The sequence below is a fragment of the Brienomyrus brachyistius genome, unplaced genomic scaffold (genome assembly GCF_023856365.1).
Source record: "Brienomyrus brachyistius isolate T26 unplaced genomic scaffold, BBRACH_0.4 scaffold96, whole genome shotgun sequence".
Lineage (NCBI taxonomy): Eukaryota > Metazoa > Chordata > Actinopteri > Osteoglossiformes > Mormyridae > Brienomyrus > Brienomyrus brachyistius.
In genome coordinates this window covers 250140-272604 of record NW_026042371.1, presented here as the reverse complement: position 1 = coordinate 272604, position 22465 = coordinate 250140, and the positions used below count along the sequence as shown (strand labels likewise).

At 46.9% G+C, this 22465-nt stretch overlaps 1 protein-coding gene across 2 annotated transcripts in view; it reads right to left on the bottom strand.

Moving 5' to 3' along the window:
- The window catches only part of LOC125727415 (potassium/sodium hyperpolarization-activated cyclic nucleotide-gated channel 2-like), a 45148-nt gene that overhangs the window by 6238 nt on the left and 16445 nt on the right, over positions 1 to 22465 (bottom strand). For both annotated transcript variants that reach the window (XM_049004094.1, XM_049004093.1), the window contains exons 3-6: positions 21267 to 21428; positions 14225 to 14443; positions 1564 to 1710; positions 1230 to 1470 (exon numbers count right to left, since the gene is read on the bottom strand). In XM_049004094.1, coding sequence (XP_048860051.1) covers positions 1230 to 1470; positions 1564 to 1710; positions 14225 to 14443; positions 21267 to 21428 — 769 coding nt within the window. The remainder of the gene's footprint in view (positions 1 to 1229; positions 1471 to 1563; positions 1711 to 14224; positions 14444 to 21266; positions 21429 to 22465) is intronic.

Genomic DNA, 22465 nt, shown 5'->3' with positions numbered 1-22465 from the left:
GAGTGGAGGATTTCATGAGCGCTGTCGCTTCCTGCATCCATAGTTGAGGGTTTGAAGCCCCTCTCTGCTCTGTTTGTGTGGAGTTTGCATGCTCTCCCTCGCTGGGCACATTTTCTCTGGGTACTATGGTGTCCTGCTGCAGTCCAAAGACTCCAATTAATTAGGCTAATTGGTGTCTCTAAATAGCCTGTAGTGTCTGTTTGGGTGTGAGATTGCATGTGTGTGACCTGCGATTGACTGGCATCCTGTCCAGTATGTCCCCCGCTTTGCGCCCTTTACTTACTGGGACGGTCTCCAAACCCTCCCATGACCTGGTACTGGTCAGGCAGATGGATGGTGAAAAGAAAAGGTCACTAACATAGCAACTGCTTTGAATAAGTCTGCACTGGACGTCAAAAGCCATAAGTTGATTTTGTGTTTAGTCTTACTCTAGAAAAATATTAATTAAATACCATATTTAATATTCTACTGCATACATGGTAATATGTTGAACAAGCTAAGCTAAATTAGTTTCTTTATATAAAAGTCTAACGTGAGTACATATAATTCATGTGGAAAGGTTTACCTCCACCCCTGCAAACCCTACACCCACATAGACTGAGGCCCACTCTGTTCTCTACCTCCACCCCTGCAAACCCTACACCCACGTAGACTGAGGCCAACTCTGTTCTCTACCTCCACCCCTGCAAACCCTACACCCACGTAGACTGAGGCCCACTCTGTTCTCTACCTCCACCCCTGCAAACCCTACACCCACGTAGACTGAGGCCCACTCTGTTCTCTACCTCCACCCCTGCAAACCCTACACCCACGTAGACTGAGGCCCACTCTGTTCTCTACCTCCACCCCTGCAAACCCTACACCCACGTAGACTGAGGCCCACTCTGTTCTCTACCTCCACCCCTGCAAACCCTACACCCACGTAGACTGAGGCCCACTCTGTTCTCTACCTCCACCCCTGCAAACCCTACACCCACGTAGACCGAGGCCCACTCTGTTCTCTATCTCCACCCCTGCAAACCCTACACCCACGTAGACCGAGGCCCACTTTGTTCTCTACCTCCACCTCTGCAAACCCTACACCCACGTAGACCGAGGCCCACTTTGTTCTCTACCTCCACCTCTGTAAACCCTACACCCACGTAGACTGAGGCCTGCTCTATTCTTTACCTCCACCTCTGAAAACCATGCACCCAGCAGTGTAGACCATGTCCTGCTCTGTTCTCTACCTCCAAAGTAGGATCCATCTGAAAGCTTCATTCCCATGGTGCCCTTGGTGAGCACGCTCAACACCCCATGCTGGATGAAGTACATCTTCTTGCCAATGGTACCCTCGCGGATGATGTAGTCGCCGGGCTGGAAGACCTCGAAGCGCAGCTTGGTCAGCATGGCCGTCACGAAGTTGGGGTCCGCGTTGGCGAACAACGGCATGGAGGCCACCAGCTTGCGGCAGTTGAAGTTCACAATTTCCTGTTGGGGAAGGGAAAAGATGTCAGCCCACATTTTGAGACTTGGGTTTTGGTGGATGTCTCGCACAGAACAAACACGTCATGGACTCCTCACCTCCCGCAGCGGTTCGTTAAGCTCCTCCAGGATGCTCTCCTCATCAAACATCTTGCCCTGGTATCGGTGCTCGTAGTAGTCGTGGATTTTTTGTCGGAAGTCAGCCGGCAGCTTGTGGAAGGACATGTACTGCTCCACTTGCTTGTACTAGGGAAATGGATAGAGAGAATTGAAGAGGCAGCCTAGATGTTCAGTTTTCTTCTTAATACAGTCAGAGAAATGCAGGAAGCATTTAAATATTTAGATGGCTTTTAAAAAGCTCATTTAAATCAGTGTCACATACTGTATGAGCCAAAAAAAAAAAACAATAACAAATAACATTTATAAACTACATCCCTGTTATCGTTAGTGTCCATATTTCAACAGCGATGCTACACCAGCAAATTATTAATCATGTTGTTTAATGTTGCATGGATCTGGAAGCTTTTTTAATTTAATACTCCAAGAGTTAGAACGCCAAAAGAAAAATGAAATTGTTTGTACGGGACATCAAGAGATGCGCATTGGAAGCCTGTTACTGATACTTATTTGACGTTTCTTCCTGAATTCCGTCATGAACCAGGATCACGATACTCAGAAAATGTCATGAAAACTCATTTTTGACTAAAAACAGTCAGGGTAACCTTCAATTGATTTTTATTGACATGAAAATAAAATACAAAAAACTTAACAAACAAACAAAAAAATCAATCAAAAAAATGAAATCAATGACAAAAGAAGCACTTAAGAGCGAAAGTGAATAATTTAGAGGTCAGCAGTGGCCTTCGTGCAGAGGCTCGCTGAAGGACACACTGTGCCTTGCGGAACGTGGGGAGGACGTTATGCAAGCAGACGTCTTCACTGCTCTGAAAGCATCGGGGGCTGCTTACTAATGGGAAGGTGGGGCTTGGCTGTGAGTCATCGCCGCGGCAACACTCACAACGGGGCACGGGGGGCCAGTGCAACAAGCCCTGACATGGAGTTTCAGAAAAAAGCCAAGGGTCCAGCCCTGTGCTGCTGGATCTCACTCCCAGCCATTTACACATCACTGGCATATATTTTCCAGCTAAACATGTTGCATAAAAGCTTAAATGTGATATATAATTCAGAGCCTTTTGGAGGGAAAATGAAAATAACAAATCTCTGTCAAGATGATGCGTTGCTTCAGTGACCTTAAAAGATAGTTACAAAGCTACCTGGTACATATTAACAAAAAAAAAGTAAGTTGCCCAGCTCAGTGGTACAATGGAAGGGCCTTTACAGAGACTTGGGCTAATACCCTAAGTCTTATTTTATCTCCTGGCATTGAAACTAGCTTTTGTGTTTCCTCTCAAGACAGACAGCACCGGTCCATCCACTGATGCTGTAAGAAGTTGAAGCAGCCAGAAGCAAGCCAAGTGCATACGCAACAGGGATGACGTTTTAGCCAGTTTACTCACTCAGAAAGAGACATTCCACAATCAGATACAGCTTTGCCTTGAAGAGCTTTCAGAACTCTTCCTTTAGGTCAGGCAGGTGTGAATAGATGTAAATATCATCTATATATATGAAACATCGTGCCATTATCTCCATAAAAAAGGATTCTATCACCATTGAGACATAGTTGGCGCATTCCTTAAACCAAAGGGCAGGGCACTGAACTGCAAGATCCAGGAGGGTAATTAGAGTGGTTTAATTCCTTTTGGCGACTAGTAACCCCTCACTATCTGCTGGTACAAAACATGGCTATTGGGCACAAACAGAAGCAGAGAGTTTGAAAACTCCATCAAATAACATTTCACGCACATAGAGAGACAACCAGAAATATTTACTACAGTCTGTGAGGTATAAGGGGGCAGCATGTGGCTCAGTGGGCTAAGCCTGTGTGCCTGTAATCAGAAGGTCGCAGGTTCAAACCCAGCCTCAGCCTGTGATCCTTGAGCAAGGCCCTTAACCCCCAGCTCCCTGGGCACCGCTACGGGTGGCAGCCCTTCGCAGACAACTTCCTCTATGAAAAAAGAGGAAGTTGTGGGAGGCGTAAAGACAATTTCCCTACGGGGACAATAAAAGTATCGATTATTATTATTATTATTATTATTATAATAATAATATGCCCTCGTGACTGTAGCCAGTGCTGGGATAGTTTCCAGGAGTTCACATAGTAGTGAACGGTATCTGGCGGAAAAGGCTTTTTGTTGCTGGCTCTTCTCTCCCCGCCATGGGTGGATGACTGAGGTGGTTGCTTCAGGTTGATCAAAGCATGTTCAGCAACAAGAGTAAGACCTTACAGAAGGAAAGCCAGCACGAAAAATCCATATTGCTACAGTAACTTTCGCCTTTAAAGTGCCGCTCCAGTTGACCGAATCCGAAAACCAATAAATCTTCTGGTGAGGAGGCGGGATCAGAGCAGACATATGTCACTTTGATGTATGTAGTCAAGCGACAACAATACTGGATAAGCCAAGTCTACATCTGCTAGAAAGAAAAACTCAACAGCCATAGTCGATAATCCAAACAATCTGACACGGTTTTAAGACACAAGTTATAAGCTGAGTTGCAGAGATGATTCAATGATTCAAACAGTCTGGTGTGAGGGTACAGTTATAGGATCCAGCCAAACAGTGCCCAACAATACAAATAATAAAAACAGAGAAGCAAATATTATTGGTGGAAACAACTGTCCCTCCTTCTCATAGTCTCCACCCCGTCCTTTCAAACCTGTACCTTAAAGTGGAACGTAGCACAGCAGGTATGATCGAGATTAGTGGTCTGAGATGTGTTTTGCTGAATACCTGCAGTGTCACAAAGTACACAACCCAAGCCACTGAGCTGTTTAATATTACATGCAAGAAAGGAAAGTTAGACTGCTAATAAAAAGTTAGTGCACAAAGTAAAGACTGTGGCCCCCACCCTGACCTCTACTCTTTAATTATTCAGAGCGCCCATGTTCTCAATGCATGTCAGTCAGGTCGAGCACGGCCTAATACAACAAAGTTTCAATGCCAGAGTCAAGAAAAAGTAGAGGCTCAATGGGAGTTAACCTTGAACACAGTATGCACTGGAATTTAAATCATGAGTTAAATTAAACTTTAAAATCTCTTACAGAGCTGAAAGAGGCTTCATTAAATCCTGTCAGAAGACAGAGAACCATGGGCTGCAAACTACAGACACTGAAGCATAAGGGGAAAAAAAGCCAAGTAGCGTCCAAGATCATTATAGGTTGAAGAAACAGCACCCTTTGTTGCACTTGGATATTACTTTTTGGCCCTTGATAAAATGCAAGGATAAGTTTTAAATTTTGCCTGTCTTTGTCTTTCTTTCCAAACCCATTTAACTGCCCTCAACAGCAAAGGCAGCGCGACATGTTTTGTACAGGGGCTGTAAGTAATACCAGTGGTACCTCGATGTTGAAGAGGTTTCAAAGAGAAATAACAGAATCCTTGTTGTTAATATAAAAATGTATCATATTTCTGATGGGACAGTGACCTAAATGTGAAAGAAACATCAGTGTTTTATCTCCAGACCAAGCAAAACTTGACAGATACTTCGTCATGGTTTCTCATCTGATTTTTTCACATTAGCGTGACGGTATGGTAAGGACAGCGCGATTAAGTAGTGGCTGGGGATGATTCACTGTTCTATTCAGGGCCGAGTCTTTGCCCTTTTCACACACAAAATGTCTGAAAAAGAAACACAATCAAATATCAAAGGCCACCCTTAAACTCTTTTAAAATGACCGATATTTGGCATAGAAGCTAGCACTAATGAGGCAGTCGTTTTTTAACTTTAATTCATTTTCAGGAACACTAACTTTCAGGTGAGGCGCAGACTAAACAGACAGACAATTTAGACCATCTAAAATGAGAATGGTGAGCATTGTATGAGTACAAGTTAGCACACCTGGTTTGCGCATAAATGTCTTTAAGTTCTTCAATGTAACGAACATACTGAGGGTCTGAGTGTTATATCTCTGTCAGTCCCATACAACTGCATCGGATTCTTTCACCAAATTAGTTACATTCAAATTATTTAGCCTGCAAGGACTGTGTGTTGACACAAAATATAAATTACCCATACATTTATCCATCCATCCATCCATTTTCCAAACCGCTTATCCTACTGGGTCGCGGGGGGTCCGGAGCCTATCCCGGAAGCAATGGGCACGAGGCAGGGAACAACCCAGGATGGGGGACCAGCCCATCGCAGGGCACCCATACATTTATTTGTAGTATTATTTTATAAGTTTGATTATTAAAAATAGTTTGATATAAGTTTGACTGAAGTAGATAAAATACTATTACGTGGATTAAAAACATGCAATAACGTAAGCTAAACTTCTAAAATAAAAAAGAATAATGAACCAATAATGTCCATTAGGACAGTTTTGTGAATAATACACAACTGAACTAAATTATACTAAAACAGATAAACTGTTGACACAGAGACATAATTGAACCCCATTTACAGTCGACAACCGACATTCAGCATAACCTTAAACTTCACCTGTCTGGGAAATTCAGACAATAAAACAAATTAAAATTGTATGGTGCAGAATAAGGTTAACCTAGGGCTGAAAAACATGACATCATCTAAATAAAATGTTTACGTTTCTTTACAGGTTTATTTGCAGCAACATTTATACATGTCACTTATTCAGAAATGAATGGCTTTGCCACATATTTTCTTCTTTAACAGCTGCGATGTCTCGCACCGTATGCTCTCTGGAAACTACGCAGCTAAGTGGCCCGTCGTCACATGTCCCCCCCCCGGTTCCCCGCTCTCCCCAGACCGGCCGCCTGCCGCACCGGCTCCAAACGCCCACGCATCTCTTCAGATGGCCTGCCAGTGTCAGTTGCTCCCTTCGTTCGCCTGCCGATTCGTAAAGGGCACCTGTATTTACCCCTGCCTCCCGCAAAGTGCTGGTTTCGGGGCGCGTGGCTGCTGGAGCCCTGAATCATGCTGAGGGGACCGGCTGAAGGGTCGTGTGAGGAAAGGAAAGGCAGCTTAGAGGAAAAGGCAGAACCCAGACATCCGCGTCACGCGGCATGGGAATACACAGGTCTAATGCACCAGTCCAAAACTAATATTTAATATTACTTTGTTTATTGTTTTTAGCAAAAGTGACAGTGTTGGAAAATAAAATAAAAAAAAAAAAATAAAAAAAAAAAAATATATATATATATATATATATATATATATATATATATATATATATATATATATAATTTCATAACTAGTACAATTCATATTATATTAGTTGTTAAGCTAAGCAGTATAGAAAGTCCGCATTTTTGCTCCCTCCCAACTCCAGGGGACAATCTGCCAGGGAGCTCGGAAGGAGCGAAAACGTGGACCAGGGATGGGTCCCTGAGGATTGTATTGGGAAACTTCACTGTCCAATTTCATTTTGTCTGATAGCCGCATCCGTGAGGGCTGGGCATGCAGTGTGCTTAGATGCCATCCTGGGTAAATGACCAACTTGCCCTTGCCAGTCTCCACCGCTGAGGCCATGCATATTAGTTCCCTATACCAGTGTTTCCCAAACCAGTCCTCGGGAACCCAGGACAGTCCACAATTTTGCTTCCTCTCAGCTCCCAGAGCACCTGTACCAGGTATTTGGTGTTCCTGATTGGCTGGGAGCTGGGAGGGAGCAAAAACGTGGACTGTCCGGGGTTCCCGAGGACTGGGTTGGGAAACACTTCCCTATACATAACATCAAAAGGTGTTTCTCACTCACTCACAGTGCGGCTGCGGACAGGTGACCCTGATTGGCTGGGAGCTGGGAGAGAACCCCGGACAGTCCTCGTTTTTGCATCAAGTTCCTGCCACCTGGCCGTTATTTACATGCCCGTGTGAGTCGCCCCCCTCCAGACAGCTCGCACCCAAGGCTCACTCAGCCATGCTGAGAGCTGACACTCCTTATCTGCCTCTGAACAGTCCTTCATTTTCCCTGTTGTGGATGTGTAGTTCACCCTCACCAGCAGGATCCTCTCTCACAAATTGTCAGCATCCTGCCATAATCTTCTCAGACCTTGTCAGCCTTCCCACAAACACACGATATGCTACATAATCAATAATAAAAAGCAAATAGAAAATAAGACAGGGGAAATGAGACATCCGGACACCACTGGGAACACAAAGATACGCAATTCGAATTTCTATAAAATGGCACTATGGCATTCCTAAAATATATATTAGATTTGACTGTAATCAGAAGAATTGAGACCATCACTGGTGGGGCTTTCTGGGGCGGATGTGTGACTGAAATCTCATTTTACAATACAAAAGCAGGCAGCAAAATAAGATGAACAAAAACTATTTAAAAATCTCTCTGATAAAACATATATGACCTTTCCCACTTCCTCTACTTGCGAATATAATAATCTAGCTTCCGTGTGAAGACATTTTAAATAACGAATTCTACTGTTAGGTCCAGCAGAAAATGTGCCCATTCCACAAAGTATGCAAAGACAATTCTCATATATTTTTGATTTTACTAAAAGAGCCAACTGTAATGTACAGATCCGTGGGAACGTCGTAGGCAGTAGGGAAATGTTTAAAGCTATTTTACTGGGTAGTAAGCACATATTCACTTAGAAAAAAAACACTAGTCAACATTATATTAAATGCAAATTAATAACAGCACAATAGAAGCTAACAAGAATATCTTCTGTTCTCCAAAACGTCACTGATATCTCCTTGGGTGGCTAGATGAACAGCGCTTCACTTCCCAAACCTCTCCTCAGGGGCACCCCAGCCATTCCATGTATTCGTTAAATTTCACCGCCAGCTCAATGAATTAGTTATTTAATTACTTAAATAACGCAGTGAGGTATTAATTAGCAAGACATGGTATTCTAGTGGTCCAGTCAAGAAATATATGGGTGCATTGGACGGTTGCTGCAAATTACTGCAGTAATTTTAGGTTTTGAAATGGCTGACACACTTCCACAGACATAATATAAATTTTTCACCAACATGAAGATCATTTAGACATCATTTTCTTTGACTGACTAAGATTTCGCACAGAACTGTAGACCGTAATGTTAATGAAGTCTCTCGGGCAGAAGGGTGGAGGGCAAAAGGTGGAGGAGACTATTGCTCATATTGCAACCCTACAGATAGTCAAGCATCCCTGTACCTCTGCGGCAGCGATTAAGCCGGATTCGGATGGAATACCGCATTTGTTTTGGCAAGATGTAACAGGAAACGTAAACTTCTCATGGAGCAATATAAACTAAATTAATACAGTGTATGTCCTCCAGGAGCAGCTTCTGTACGTAGCTGTTTGTCAGTGTTATCATTAATTATTACAGTTTGCCACCATCTCATTATCACCGAGATGGTAGAGCTATGCAGAAGGAGGCTACACTAGCAGGTGAGTGGGCCTTTTGCGAATGTACAAAAGCACACATCTCTGATAAATCAGACATGCTGAGATTTCTGGCTCTTCTGTGCTTTTTCAGCCATTGTTTTCTGACGGTTGTGCCAGCAATATTGACTGTGCATCAGTCATTTTCATCCATTCAAGCAGCTACCTTAATAAAATATCCATTACGCTGTATGTAATAGAGAAAAAGATATAAAATCAATATTCCGTGTCGCTTTGGATGCAGGGCCTGCTAAGCAACAGAAATATGATGATGATTTTCAATTACGTGTATCAGCAGTGCTCTTAATAACTGTAACTATGACCTGTTATACTTGTAATGCCGTCTTTTATTAAACAGTCTGGTGGTTACTGTATAGTGAACTGCAAAATAAATTTACGTAAAATAAGCTTTGGTTAACTTAGCAGAGTGTTTCTCAAACTTGGTCCTCAGGGACCCCGAAGGGATCCGCTGGGAGAGAGCAAACACATGGACGGTCCATGTGTTTGCTCTCTCCCAGCTCCCGGTAGGGAGCAAAAATGCGGACTGTCTGCCGGGAAGCTGGGAGAAATCAAAACATGGCCCATTTCAGTGTCCCCCACGACTGGCTTGACAAACACTGATTTAGCTGCCCACCCATAGATCACAGTGGTAAACGTAGCCCTGACTTGGCCGTCTGTGTGGGCTTCAAATTCCCTGCTTTACTCTGCACCCCGTCCATGTAGTGCTGCCCCAGGCCTCCCGCAGCCCAAACCCACTCCAAACCCTTTCCAGATGAGCTCTTACTGAAAACAGATGTACATAAAACTTGTAAAACTAAACATTTTGTTAAAGATTGTGCTTTCTTATATGGCTGATTTAACCACAGGCTTATTTAGTTTTCTCTGTTTCTTTGCAACATCTGTTAAATCCAGGAATTGCGTCATAAAAAATTAATCACATTAAAAATTGTAAAATCAATCTCTCATGAAAACAGTCTGAATGAATGAGCTCCAAGCTTAATTCTAATTCAAAACTAATAGAGCTGTTAGCGACACTAAAATCACTGACTGTCACTTCACGTCTTTAATCAAGTGCTTCCCCAGTTGGCTTCGTTCAGTCTTCCGATGAGGCGGCACTTCTAAAATGCCGCCACAATGGTGCATCCGATCCATTCCTTGCAGTGATCAGGCAGAGTAGTCACCCATTCACACCACATGCGCGTTATACAGAGGGAAAGCCATTTGTCTCCCTGCATTAATAAGTCACATATTAAGATAAAGAAGTTGCATGAGCTATAAATATCCTACAACTATTTTAAAAATAGCATGAAATACCAATAGCGGGGTTGAGAGACAAGGAACCTACAACTGGACCTCTCTCACCTGATCACTAAACTACATAGTCCTCACAAAACACTTGTGGATCTTTCACAAATCGTATTAAACGGGAATATGTGGCACCCCGTCTATCCAATGGAGAACCAACTTTCTTATTTCCTGTTGCTTAAATTCCCTTAGCCTCGTATTTTTTCCCCTGAGAGTCTTTTTCCGGGTCTTTGCATATTTCTTCCTGAAATATCTCCTCTTCTAGACAGGCGGCAGTCGGACTCTTCGACCAACACCTATCAGCAGATCCGTGGTTCTCGAAGGGCCCCCGGCGAGCAGCACAGACCCGGAGCCAAGCCACGGCTACCATCTGTGCCATTCCCAGCCCTTTCAAAACCAGTTTGGAAGAGCAGGAGACAGGCAATTCTCTGGACGAGGCAGGTCATCACAGAGCAGCCTGTCCTCTTTTCCTCTGCTGTGCCTTGCCAGCTGCTCAGTAATCAAGGACGAAGAGACAGCTTCCGTCGCCTTAAGAAGGCCATCACCGGGATGCCAGGCTGCTGCCTTGACAATGTCCCAGAATCCCACAGGAGACACAGGCCTATCTAATAGTGAGGCCACTCAGGCATCTCTCCCATATCATCCAATCCATCTTCAGAATTCAGTTGTGGTATTAAAGGGACAGTGTCTGCATCAATGAATGCTCAGATATCTATGCATAAAGCTCCAAAAACCTTTTTTAATTGTTCTATTTAAAAATCAGCACTTTAACATTACTATTATTACACTAAATGAAACATACAATATGGGACAATGAAGATCCATCCAGTTTCCAAACCATTTATCCTTCTGGGTCACAGGGGGTCCGGAGCCTATCCTGGAAGCTTTGGGCACAAGGCGGGGAACAACCCAAGATAGGGGGGGCAGCCCATGCAAACTCCACAGACATGTGACCCAGGCAGAGACTCGAACCCGGGTCTCAGAAGTGTGAGGCAACAGTGCTAACCGCTGCACCACCATGCCGCCTCCTGACAATGAAGATAAATGTGAAATTTCTTGTGAGGATGCATTAATGCCTATCTGAATGCAATTAATGTGTCATGTCTTATAATTACTGTAATTACCCGCTTAAGAAGATTTAGGAGCTTTACTTATAATCATTTGCAGAAATTTCATAATGAAGTGCTGTGCAGGAACTGATTTCCACAGCAAAATCTACCTTTAGTTTTTTGTCATTGTGTGAAATTTGCCATTATCTTCATTGCTAGTGCAAGTTATCAGAGACGAGCTGCTGACTGATTGCATTAGCTGACGATTACAATGCAAATCGTCTTCCTCCAAAAGAGGGTCGGTCTAACTGAAGGGCTTGCTACAGAACCTCCAGATCTGCTATCACTCCCGTCTACAAAATGTACAGGGGTTTATACAGGCATTGAATTTATTTCACATTTCCTGTTTTGTTTGATGTGCAAATCAGTTCTTGAATCACTGATGCAATCAACTTAGTAAGTGTGAAAACTGTGAACTAGGGGCGAAGAGTCCTTGGTAGTGACTCTGGACTAAGTGTGCTTTTCATTTAAATTTTCCGAGGTTTCCAAGAGATTTCAACTGGAATGTCCCCTGAAATTGGAGCTCCGACTCAGAAGGGAGGGGGAACCTCTGACTTAAAGATGGCTGCCCTTTATCAACAGAAGTGAAAACTGTAGATATATACAGTTTATTGGCACTGATGTCTTATTTTTGTCCCTTTAAACTGGTAGTACACACAGTACCATCCAACCACTATCAGTGGACATGTCGCTGAGGTGTTTGTATGCGAAAAAAATATCCCATAATGCGTTGTTATTCTTCGTTGTTATTGCTAGCATAGGCTAACAGTGAACCTGGCTAGAACTAGCATTGCTAAATGGCTTTGTACTGGAATGCGGTGTGAGGTCATTATCAGCACCAACTTCTAACCTCCAAGGTAAATGGAACACAGCATAATTCTCAAGACTCGAGTTCCTGCACCCTCGAAAACAACCCTCTTAGATTCTGTGAGGTTATATAAAGCAGTTCTGGGCATAAACCAACACAAATGTGGCATAAATAAGCTATAGGGGATAGAAAGATTTTCATGCTCGGCGTCGCAGTCGGAACAGTCTAGCGGTTAGAGATAATGAGATTTCAAGGTTACTCTAAACAGCAGATAAGCTGAGAATTATCCGTTACCTTATAAGCTTCATGTTTAGGCAATTCTCCAGTCTCAGCCCTCGCACGTATCCCAACTAGGAAAATCAGGTCTCCATTATCAAATTTCCACGATTGATCACTGTTCGAAAGGGTTTCCACAGGGCATTTGTAAAATCTAAACACTTACATGCATCATAACACTGGGAGGACGTGTTTCATCCAATTAGATGACATAAAACTTTCAACTAAGAATAAACTGGCACAAGCCTCATTACGTTGGTCTGAATTCAGTTTCCTTTACTTATCAATATTCAAATAGTATCTTTTTTTACTCTCGAGGAAATGCCTGTCTGTCATCCACAACGATTGCTCTTAAATGCCCATGAGCGGTTTGCAGCACCTTGCACGTGTATATGCTGAAATCGCCGTGCCCACTTCAGGCACACGGTGAGTGGTGAGCCTAAGCGATCTCACGAACTGAACGGAGCTCTGAGCCGCATCACAATCAGCTGATCCTGAGCAAGAGGTGATGCTTCCTGCGTCAGAATCACACCTGCCAGGTTTTGCCAGCAGCAAAATATAATTTGGATTATCGCAGAAGATGTGCGAATGAGCTGAAACTGTCAGCCGGCCGCTTTTAATGCATCTTTTCGGGTTCAGAGTGGAGGTTCCGAGGGCAGAGCTTGGGGGACGGGACGTCGGTCCCACCGGCAAAGGCCTGCTGGGAGCCTCTTTCATTCCAGTTTCTAGGAAAACACCTTCCGATAAAAGCCTTTATCTTTGTGATAACACAGCGCATTCTCACATTTTCCACTCACATCATTTTCACTTATGATCGTTTTCTTGGAAATACAATTGATAGTATTACAATAATATTGACAATAAAAGGGCAGTCAGTCTGGCTGTCTATCGATTGTCAGAGCTGCCTAAATGGGTTTGAGGACAGATTATGACCAGTGCTACATTTTGTTCGGTTTCTGTTCCATTTTCCATGTTTGTTGAGCTTTTATTTACTCTCCTGAAACACTCCAGCTGACCACTACTTTGCTCCATTTTCTGGAACAGCATGTGTGTGCTCTCCTGGGGAAAACCGCGTCTGATATATCGGCCAGGTGAAGCTCACTGACCAGCTAATGTCTTTCATCACTGGTATCATAACAGCTTTCAAACAAAAACCAGACCCACAGCTCACAGAAATATTTACAGCGGTGCCAGGCTCTGATGAAAGTGGCAATTATATAAAGACTGTTTTACGAATCGAAATCTTTAATTTTCAATAAAATCTAACCAATACTGCTCATCACTGTTCTACTGTTGTTAGTGAAAATAAACCCCTAAATCTTTACTGATTTCCTATAAATGTCAAGCAAACTCAGTTCCTATCCCTACAGACAAACATGGGAAACGCACGAGACATGGCTCTCTTCTACATCCCAGTCATGCAGCAACCTCTAAGCCAGTGTTTCCCAATCTGGTCCTCGGGGACCCACAGACGGTCCACATCTTTGCTCCCTCCCAACTCCCATAATGTCTGTGGATCTCCAAGGACCAGATTGGGGATCACTGCTAAGCAAAATGCAGAGATGTGGGTGCCTGGACAGATGGAGAAAAATGATGCCTAGGCTTCAGGAAAGGTCAGCAATTGCAAGGGAAGGAGGCAGACATGACCCCTCAAGTTCTGGGCCGTAAACACATGCTCAGAGTTGTAAATATAAACATCACAGTGTTTCTCAGCGAAATTTAACACCAGGTCCCAGCAGAGGGACCGCAAACAGAGATCAACCTACTGGCCAAGGTGGGGGGAGGGGTGGGTTTACATCAGTGAGAATAGAGGTGTCGGTGAGCGCCTCCTACCTTCTCCTGGTACTGGCGCCGTGACGAGTCCAGGGACTGGATGAGTGCGGTGGCGTGGCCGATGAACATAGCGTAGCAGGTGGCGCCCACGATCATACTGAGCATAGTCAGCCAGATGTCAGACATGCTTTCCGGCGCCTGCCGCCCATAGCCGATGCAAAGCATGTGACTCATGGCCTTGAAGAGGGCGAAGGAATACAGCTCACTCCAGGAGTCATTCTGGGGGAGGGGGGGGACAGAGAGAAGGGGTCGTCAGCACTGGGCCAGGGGCAGGGACGACCCTTAGCCATGCCACAGCGCGTCCCAGAAAACGCCGAATCTGTGATGTCTGCCTTCCTCCCAGCTGCCCCCTAATCTGCTCACAGGGACGACCACATTCCCCCGGCAGCAGTGATTATACATTCAAGCGTCGAACCCCTGAAAATAGAGCTGGCTGCCCCCGTCAGCCTGTTATCTTCCGAGAATCACGCTTATACCTGTCCCCCAGGTAATCTGCCTTCGCCTAAGAGGGGAAGACCTTTATCTTTGGTTTGTTTTGAACTGTTTTCAGCAGACACTTGGCATTTTCCTGGAGTTATGCAGGATTCAATGTCAGGCACTATTTTTAGCTGGGGAGGTGAGAAAAAAAAAACACCAGTCTGACTTGAAACATGGAGACAGTTTGACAGTGGGAGCGAGCGATGGAGAGGGGGAGATTAAGAAGATCGGCAGAATGGCAGGGAGAGCAGATGAGCTCCGAGGAGCCTGGCTTCGAGTCAAGGGTGGCAGATGAGAGCCTCCACGGCCTCACGCGGCCCCACTGGCCCTCCGCTCTGATGACGCCCCGCTACTTGGCGCCCCCTGCAGGTGTGGAGGCAGCATGCCACCCCGCCATCCTGGGCACAGAGCGGGACAGGCCAGCTGGAGCAACAGGCGGCGACGTCAGAGGAGGTGCGTGACGAGGATAAACACGCCTCCCCGCAGGCGCTAATGTAGGCGGGCGGAGACGGTAGGATGAGCATCTGAGCAGCCCCAGCTGACGCCACCGGACCAATCTGGCAGGGATGAGTTCGCCGGTGCGTATGTGCAGACACTTGTTTTCATCAAAATGTAGAGCCACACCCCCCATCTGAAGCCTACAGAGGATGGTCCTGTACGATAACAAGTGAAAGAAACCCAGATCTGCCACAAAGAACCAGAGAGATTATTACCACAGGCACCAAAACCCATATTTAACAGTCACAGGAAACCCTAGTCCTATAATCGGTTTGCCTTTCTCTGAATTTATGATGTTCCTCCAGTGAGTTACATTTTGCTCCAATGGACTCTCCTATTAAAGCCCCAGTGATGTATGTCTTTAATCTAGAAGCAGACAGCACCATATCTTGAGTTTCAGCTCTGCTAGAATGGCAGTGCGTTTCATCAAAGGCCGTGACGGTGTGGTGATGCACGCCAAAATGCTTCATGTTTTCTACGCCGTAAGACAGGGGTAGGGAACCTGATCCATGGAGAACCGGTGTGGGTGCGGGTTTTTGGGATGGCCTCTCAGTCAGCCAATAACAGTGGATTCCAAGGACTGGAGTTGGGAATCGCTGCTTTATTATTGGCTGACTGATCCCAAAAACCCGCACCCACACCGGCTCTCCATGGATCAGGTTCCCTACCCCTGCCGTAGGAGGTAGGGATCGGCTTTTGTCGGCAAAGAACGTTAACTTACAACTGCATTATGACACCTATAATATCCTGTCATTTGACACGACAGATATTTTTGCAAAATTTACCTGAGCCTTGAACTCAAGATTTATTAAATAAAAGTAGCCATCGGGAACATCGGCAAGTGACGTCTTGCATATTCTGTGCGCAAGGTGACAATGAGTATGATCGCCGAGGGGGTGGGGACCTCGAACGGCGGGGTCTGGCTGAGCCCAGGTCGACTCCATTAACCAACAGCTGTCGCAGAGCCGCCGGTGATGCAGCAATGCAAGTTCCCCATGTCCTGCGGGTCCCATGCCTGTCCGGCCTCTGACTGCTCCCGCACCTATACGCTCAATGGGCGGTTCGTAAACAATCAGGGGGATAGACTGCTGACGGTGACAATCGGCGAATGTCCCTGATACGCTGTGAGAGGCTGTTGTGTCGCTGTGACAGGCTGCCATTTCATATTCATCCTTTCGGTGAAGTTTGACCACTCCCAGATTTAGGGAGACTACGTAAAGTGATGTTGGTTTCTCAGTGAGAGGGAACACTCCAGAAAATAAAAGTGAATCTAACACTTCACCATCAGTTTTAACCAGGTAATTGATAACCAGCATAGGTAAGTTAGCAATACTTTCTGGTTTTCTATTACTCTCTTTTTTCAATCTTTAAACCCTGTCATACCTGCTGTGTAAAATTTCTGTTATTCCATCCATTTTATTATGCCGATGAGTATGCTGGCTTTTTAAAAATACGGCTCAGCTTGTAAAGACACCTTTTGATGCCGGCCGAAAAAAGGGCTGCACAGCCCTCCGGGGTAGGTGGATATTTCGGGCCAGCTCTGCGCGTCGGGCTCTTTGAGGTCTCTCCCTGCACAAAAGAGACCCCGGAATCCACTGGACGGGCCAGTGCATTGGGTCCGTAAATGTCACGCATCGCCGAGCAGCCTAAGGGGAGGTGCAGGGCATGCTGCACCAAGCACTTTTCATAATCCATCCATCCACCTTATGTTTATCAAGCACTGGGTCAAGCCGGCCCTGAGGCATATCCCAGACAGTGTGGGGTCGGGAGAGACCCTGCGCAGGATGCCCCGTTTAAAATGACTAATTATGCAGTGATTAAAAACAAAAGATCACAAATAAAAGTTTGTTATGGGAGGATTTTAACTGGCACCACCTCCAGGAAACGTGTCTTAGACTCCTAGCAGCGCTTCTGTATACAAGTATAGCAAGTATACCAAATGGTTCATATCTCATCTCACCCTACTGCCTTTATGTTTGTATTCCCCTGCATATTGGCTGCAGATTGTGCTCCTACTAAGCAAATCGCTGTTGCATCATCTTTCCCAAAAATGGACAATGGGTCCACGCAAACACTGACTCTCTCACTACAGTGCCCCCTACTGGGACTCTTTCATTAATGAATTACCAAGTTGATTAAAGCAGTGTTTCGTAACCCAGTCCTCAGGGACCTCTGGACAGTCCACGTTTTGCTCCCTCCCAGCTCCCTAACGGATTCCCTACTGGATTCCTTAATGGATTAAAGCATCTTGTCATGCAAGGGATTCTGCAGATTGTGTTAAGATGCAGTTATTGGCTGACAAATTAGATTTTAAATCCATCATAAAACTGCAACTAATTGGTAAATGTACTGTAAGATCTTGGAAGTTATGCTATTTTGAATACTTTAGCAGTGCAACAAGCCCTGTATATGGATGGATGAATGGATGGATGGTGTGCCCTATGATGGGTTGGTGCCCCATACTGGGTTATTCTGTCTTGCACATTGTTTCTCAGATAGGCTCTGAACCTGAGAATGGAACAACCAGGTACATAAAATAAATGCATGAATGAATGAATGAATGAATGTAAATACTTTGCCATAGTACAGTGCCTGTGCTGGTCCATAAACATCCTCCGGTAAAAATGGTCTTTTGATTTCACAGATTACATATTGTGTAACAGTAGTATGAATGAAAGCATTGTTTTTCTGATATATTCACACTAATTGTTCCCGTCCAAACCCACAAGAACCCTGCCACACTGTGGATGTGAGCGAGGCATGTCCAGTGTGTCGCACACTGCACGCGAAGCCTGGCACACTGTGGATGTGAGCAAGGCATGTCCAGTGTGTCGCACACTGCACGCAAAGCCTGGCACACTGTGGATGTGAGCAAGGCATGTCCAGTGTGTCGCACACTGTACGCTTGAGAGCCACTACTCTCTGATCTGCTTGGTGACACCACAGTGTGCTGGAGTGCAGGTTTTATTAGTTGTAAAACCTAACGCTTTGACTGCACCATAAAGCACAGCCTGTCATTACCGCTGCCGTTTGGATGAACATGGAGCAGGAAGTGTGAGGCGCCCTCCCCCTCCCCCCCCCATCCCCCCCTGGACCCTGGTGGCCTGTCGTCACCCTCCTAGCACAGGGGGTGTTCAAGTGTCCATCATAGCTTTTAAATTCTCTTTATAGGTTGACTCAAAGGGCAGGGGGCATGCGTCACACCTGAAAAATGTCCAGTCAGACCCCAGGCCACATTTATTATTGATAGTATTACCCCTGTTTTTTTTTTTTGGTTGTGTGGCAGGAGCCTCGTTGTCACACAAAGTCACTTTCACAACACAAAGTTAATACAGATAGATATTTCTGAAGACGCAATTCAGGTCGAGTGCCACGCAAAAGCCGGGCCCTGTGGGCCGATTATCTGGTGGCTTTTTTGCTGCACATGCTTAAATGTGTAAGCAGACGTCGCGCCTCGTGTAGCAGGCGGAGGACGAACGCACACCCACCTCAGGCCGTATCGATAGATCAAGGGAGTGGACTTTCAACGCTTTGAATAAGCAATGACAAACAGTGCAGCCTGTCAAAAAGTCAATGCAAGTTTCTTTATGCAGAGATCCGAAGTAAGCCAACACAACACAGGAAAAGCATATTAACTCCACCCACCGACATGGGTTTCGACCCCCAGAACTCTGGGTGCTCGCAGTGACAGCATTACCCACTAAGCCAACATACTGCGTCCATGCCCCCCTACTTCAGCCAGGCCCCTCTCTGCATCCATGCCCCCCTACTGCAGCCACGCCCCTGTACTGCATCCATGCCCCCCTACTGCAGCCACGCCCCTCTCTACATCCATGCCCTCCTACTGCAGCCATGCCCCTGACTGCATCCATGCCCCCCTACTGCAGCCACGCCCCTGTACTGCATCCATGCCCCCCTACTGCAGCCACGCCCCTCTCTACATCCATGCCCTACTACTGCAGCCATGCCCCTCTCCGCATCCATGCCCCCCTACTGCAGCCATGCCCCTGACTGCATCCATGCCCCCCTACTGCAGCCACGCCCCTCTCGGCATCCATGCCCCCCTACTGCAGCCACGCCCCTGTACTGCATCCATGCCCCCCTACTGCAGCCACGCCCCTCTCTACATCCATGCCCCCCTACTGCAGCCATGCCCCTGACTGCATCCATGCCCCCCTACTGCAGCCACGCCCCTCTCCGCATCCATGCCCCCCTACTGCAGCCATGCCCCTGACTGCATCCATGCCCCCCTACTGCAGCCACGCCCCTCCGCATCCATGCCCCCCTACTGCAGCCATGCCCCCCTACTGCAGCCACGCCCGTCTCCGCATCCATGCCCCCCTACTGCAGCCACGCCCCTGAACTGCATCCATGCCCCCCTACTGCAGCCACGCCCGCTCTACATCCATGCCCCCCTACTGCAGCCATGCCCCTGACTGCATCCATGCCCACCTACTGCAGCCACGCCCCTCTCCGCATCCATGCCCCCCTACTGCAGCCACGCCCCTGTACTGCATCCATGCCCCCCTACTGCAGCCACGCCCCTCTCTACATCCATGCCCCCCTACTGCAGCCATGCCCCTGACTGCATCCATGCCCCCCTACTGCAGCCACGCCCCTCTCTACATCCATGCCCCCCTATTGCAGCCACGCCCCTCTCCGCATCCATGCCACCCTACTGCAGCCACGCCCCTGACTGCATCCATGCCCCCCTACTGCAGCCACGCCCCTCTCCGCATCCATGCCCCCCTACTGCAGCCATGCCCCCCTACTGCAGCCACGCCCCTCTCTGCATCCATGCCCCCCTACTGCAGCCATGCCCCTGACTGCATCCATGCCCCCCTACTGTAGCCATGCCCCTCTCTACATCCATGCCCCCCTATTGCAGCCACGCCCCTCTCCGCATCCATGCCCCCCTACTGCAGCCACGCCCCTGACTGCATCCATGCCCCCCTACTGCAGCCACACCCCTCTCCACATCCATGCCCCCCTACAGCAGCCATGCCCCTGACTGCATCCATGCCCCCCTACTGCAGCCACGCCCCTGACTGCATCCATGCCCCCCTACTGCAGCCATGCCCCTGACTGCATCCATGCCCCCCTACTGCATCCATGCCCCCCTACTGCATCAATGCCCCCCTACTGCAGCCACGCCCCTCTCCGCATCCATGCCCCCCTACTGCAGCCATGCCCCTGACTGCATCCATGCCCCCCTACTGCAGCCATGCCCCTGACTGCATCCATGCCCCCCTACTGCAGCCATACCCCTGACTGCATCCATGCCCCCCTACTGCATCCATGCCCCCCTACTGCAGCCACGCCCCTGTACTGCAGCCATGCCCCTGTACTGCAGCCACGCACCCACAACCAGAGTCGTCTCAACCAGAGTACTGACAGTTGCTGATCATCTTAGCTTAATCACCGGGCTGGTGTTTGTGAGGAATGAGTGACTTATGCCTGATATCTGAGCATTCACAATCCCCATTTTTTCCCGAGTGCCTGATTCTCCTCTCATGTGGTTCCGCATGACCTTTTACCCAGATCCCCTGCCCGGTGTGTGTGCCCCATTCCCATTCTCACTGAGAGTGTATGCACTGATCTCCCCGCCTCTGCACGTGTGCCTGTCTTTCCTTTTGTTCCCAGAATAGACTACCCAGCTTCTGACCTTTGATTGTGCCTGGTTTTGATCTGAGTCTAGTATATTGGTTCCCTGCGCACCAGGTGCCCCGTGATAGCAGATGGTCAAGTCAAAGTCAAGGTCAAGTCAAGGGCAAGTCAAGGGCAAGTCAAAGTCAAGTCCTTTATCTGTCTTATGCATGATGGACATACACTGGAATGGTTATGACAAGTCTTGTGTAAACATTACTCAAATACAGAGACACATAAAATTTTAAATAAAATATGAAAGTATAAAAAGTATAAAAAGTGCCCGCAACCCCAACAGATGACAAAGGTACAGTTATTGCACATATAACATTGCAGCTTGCAAGGTGTTAATTCCTGCGTTGTTTTCACCAACACATCTGCTTCTGTTACCAGGGCAGCTGGGAGGCAGGGAGGGACATACCACCATCTTGTTGAGCGACACCCAGCAGTCGGAGGGGAAGTCCTGCAGCATGGGCACCAGGAACTGCAGGCAGCCATCCCAGTGGCACAGCAGCAGCATCATGCCGATCAGGTTGAAGATGCGCATGACTGCACTGGCCAGGTCGTAGGTCATGTGGAAGATCTGCCATGGACAGGGAGGGGGGAGAAGGCCTGTTATTCAGAGAGGCATTAAATAGGGAGGGAAACCACACTGTTTGCTATACGAGGCAGCTAGGAGGAGGGGAGCAGCCCAGCTTAAGCAATAGCTCTGCTCCCACAGAGCGTGTCAGTCCTTTCAACAGCCATCCTTACCTGTTATACCTGTTATTTTGTAAGCTGTGCATTCAGCCTGAAGCACATACTTTAAAAAGAAACTGGTAGAAAAGCACCGAGGCAGTCCACCATCAGGAAATGCTCCTATTAGCCAGGACTCAAGGCGCGTTACAGGTCCCGAAGCCTAAACGTCTTAAACAAAACAACTCGACACCGCTGGCAAATTCTACCGCAGTGGACAAAAGGTGAGAAAACTGTTCGGTACAGGCCTGCACCGTTGACGCCTGACAACAGCAAAACCGTCATACTTTTGCTCTGACTCCGTCCATCTTTCAACCTCAATATGGGGCCACAGTGGACGGAATGGGCAGTGCACACGAATGCACTGGCTGGCACACACAATCACGCACTGCCGGGAATTCAGAGATACCGAATCGCCTTTCCGCATGCCTTCAGACTGAGAGAGGAGACGAGTTTACCTCAGAAGATACAGACGAAGGTGTGGAATGCATGTGAACCGCACGATAATTCAGCTCAGAGTTGGTGACAATAAACGCAGATAAAACTGACAATGACTTTTCAGTTCTCTCAAATATCACTATCTGATCTGGAGAAAAACACAACCTTGGGCAGCGAATAACCGGAAAAATAAAAACAACGCAGGCAGTAATGGGTGAAGACTGAACACATACTGAAGCTCAATGCAAAGCGTGGGGCACTGAACTCCAAGCTTACGCTTAAACCTGAAAGATACGAATGATCACAACCTCCATCTGGGTAACAATCAAAGCCTTTCCCATTAGTGGGACTGTCACTTTAAAAACAAATCAGCAACAGCAAAAGCAAAGGTGGACATCTTACCTATGAAAGCAAAGCTTTTGTCAAAAATACTTTTCTACTGCATGC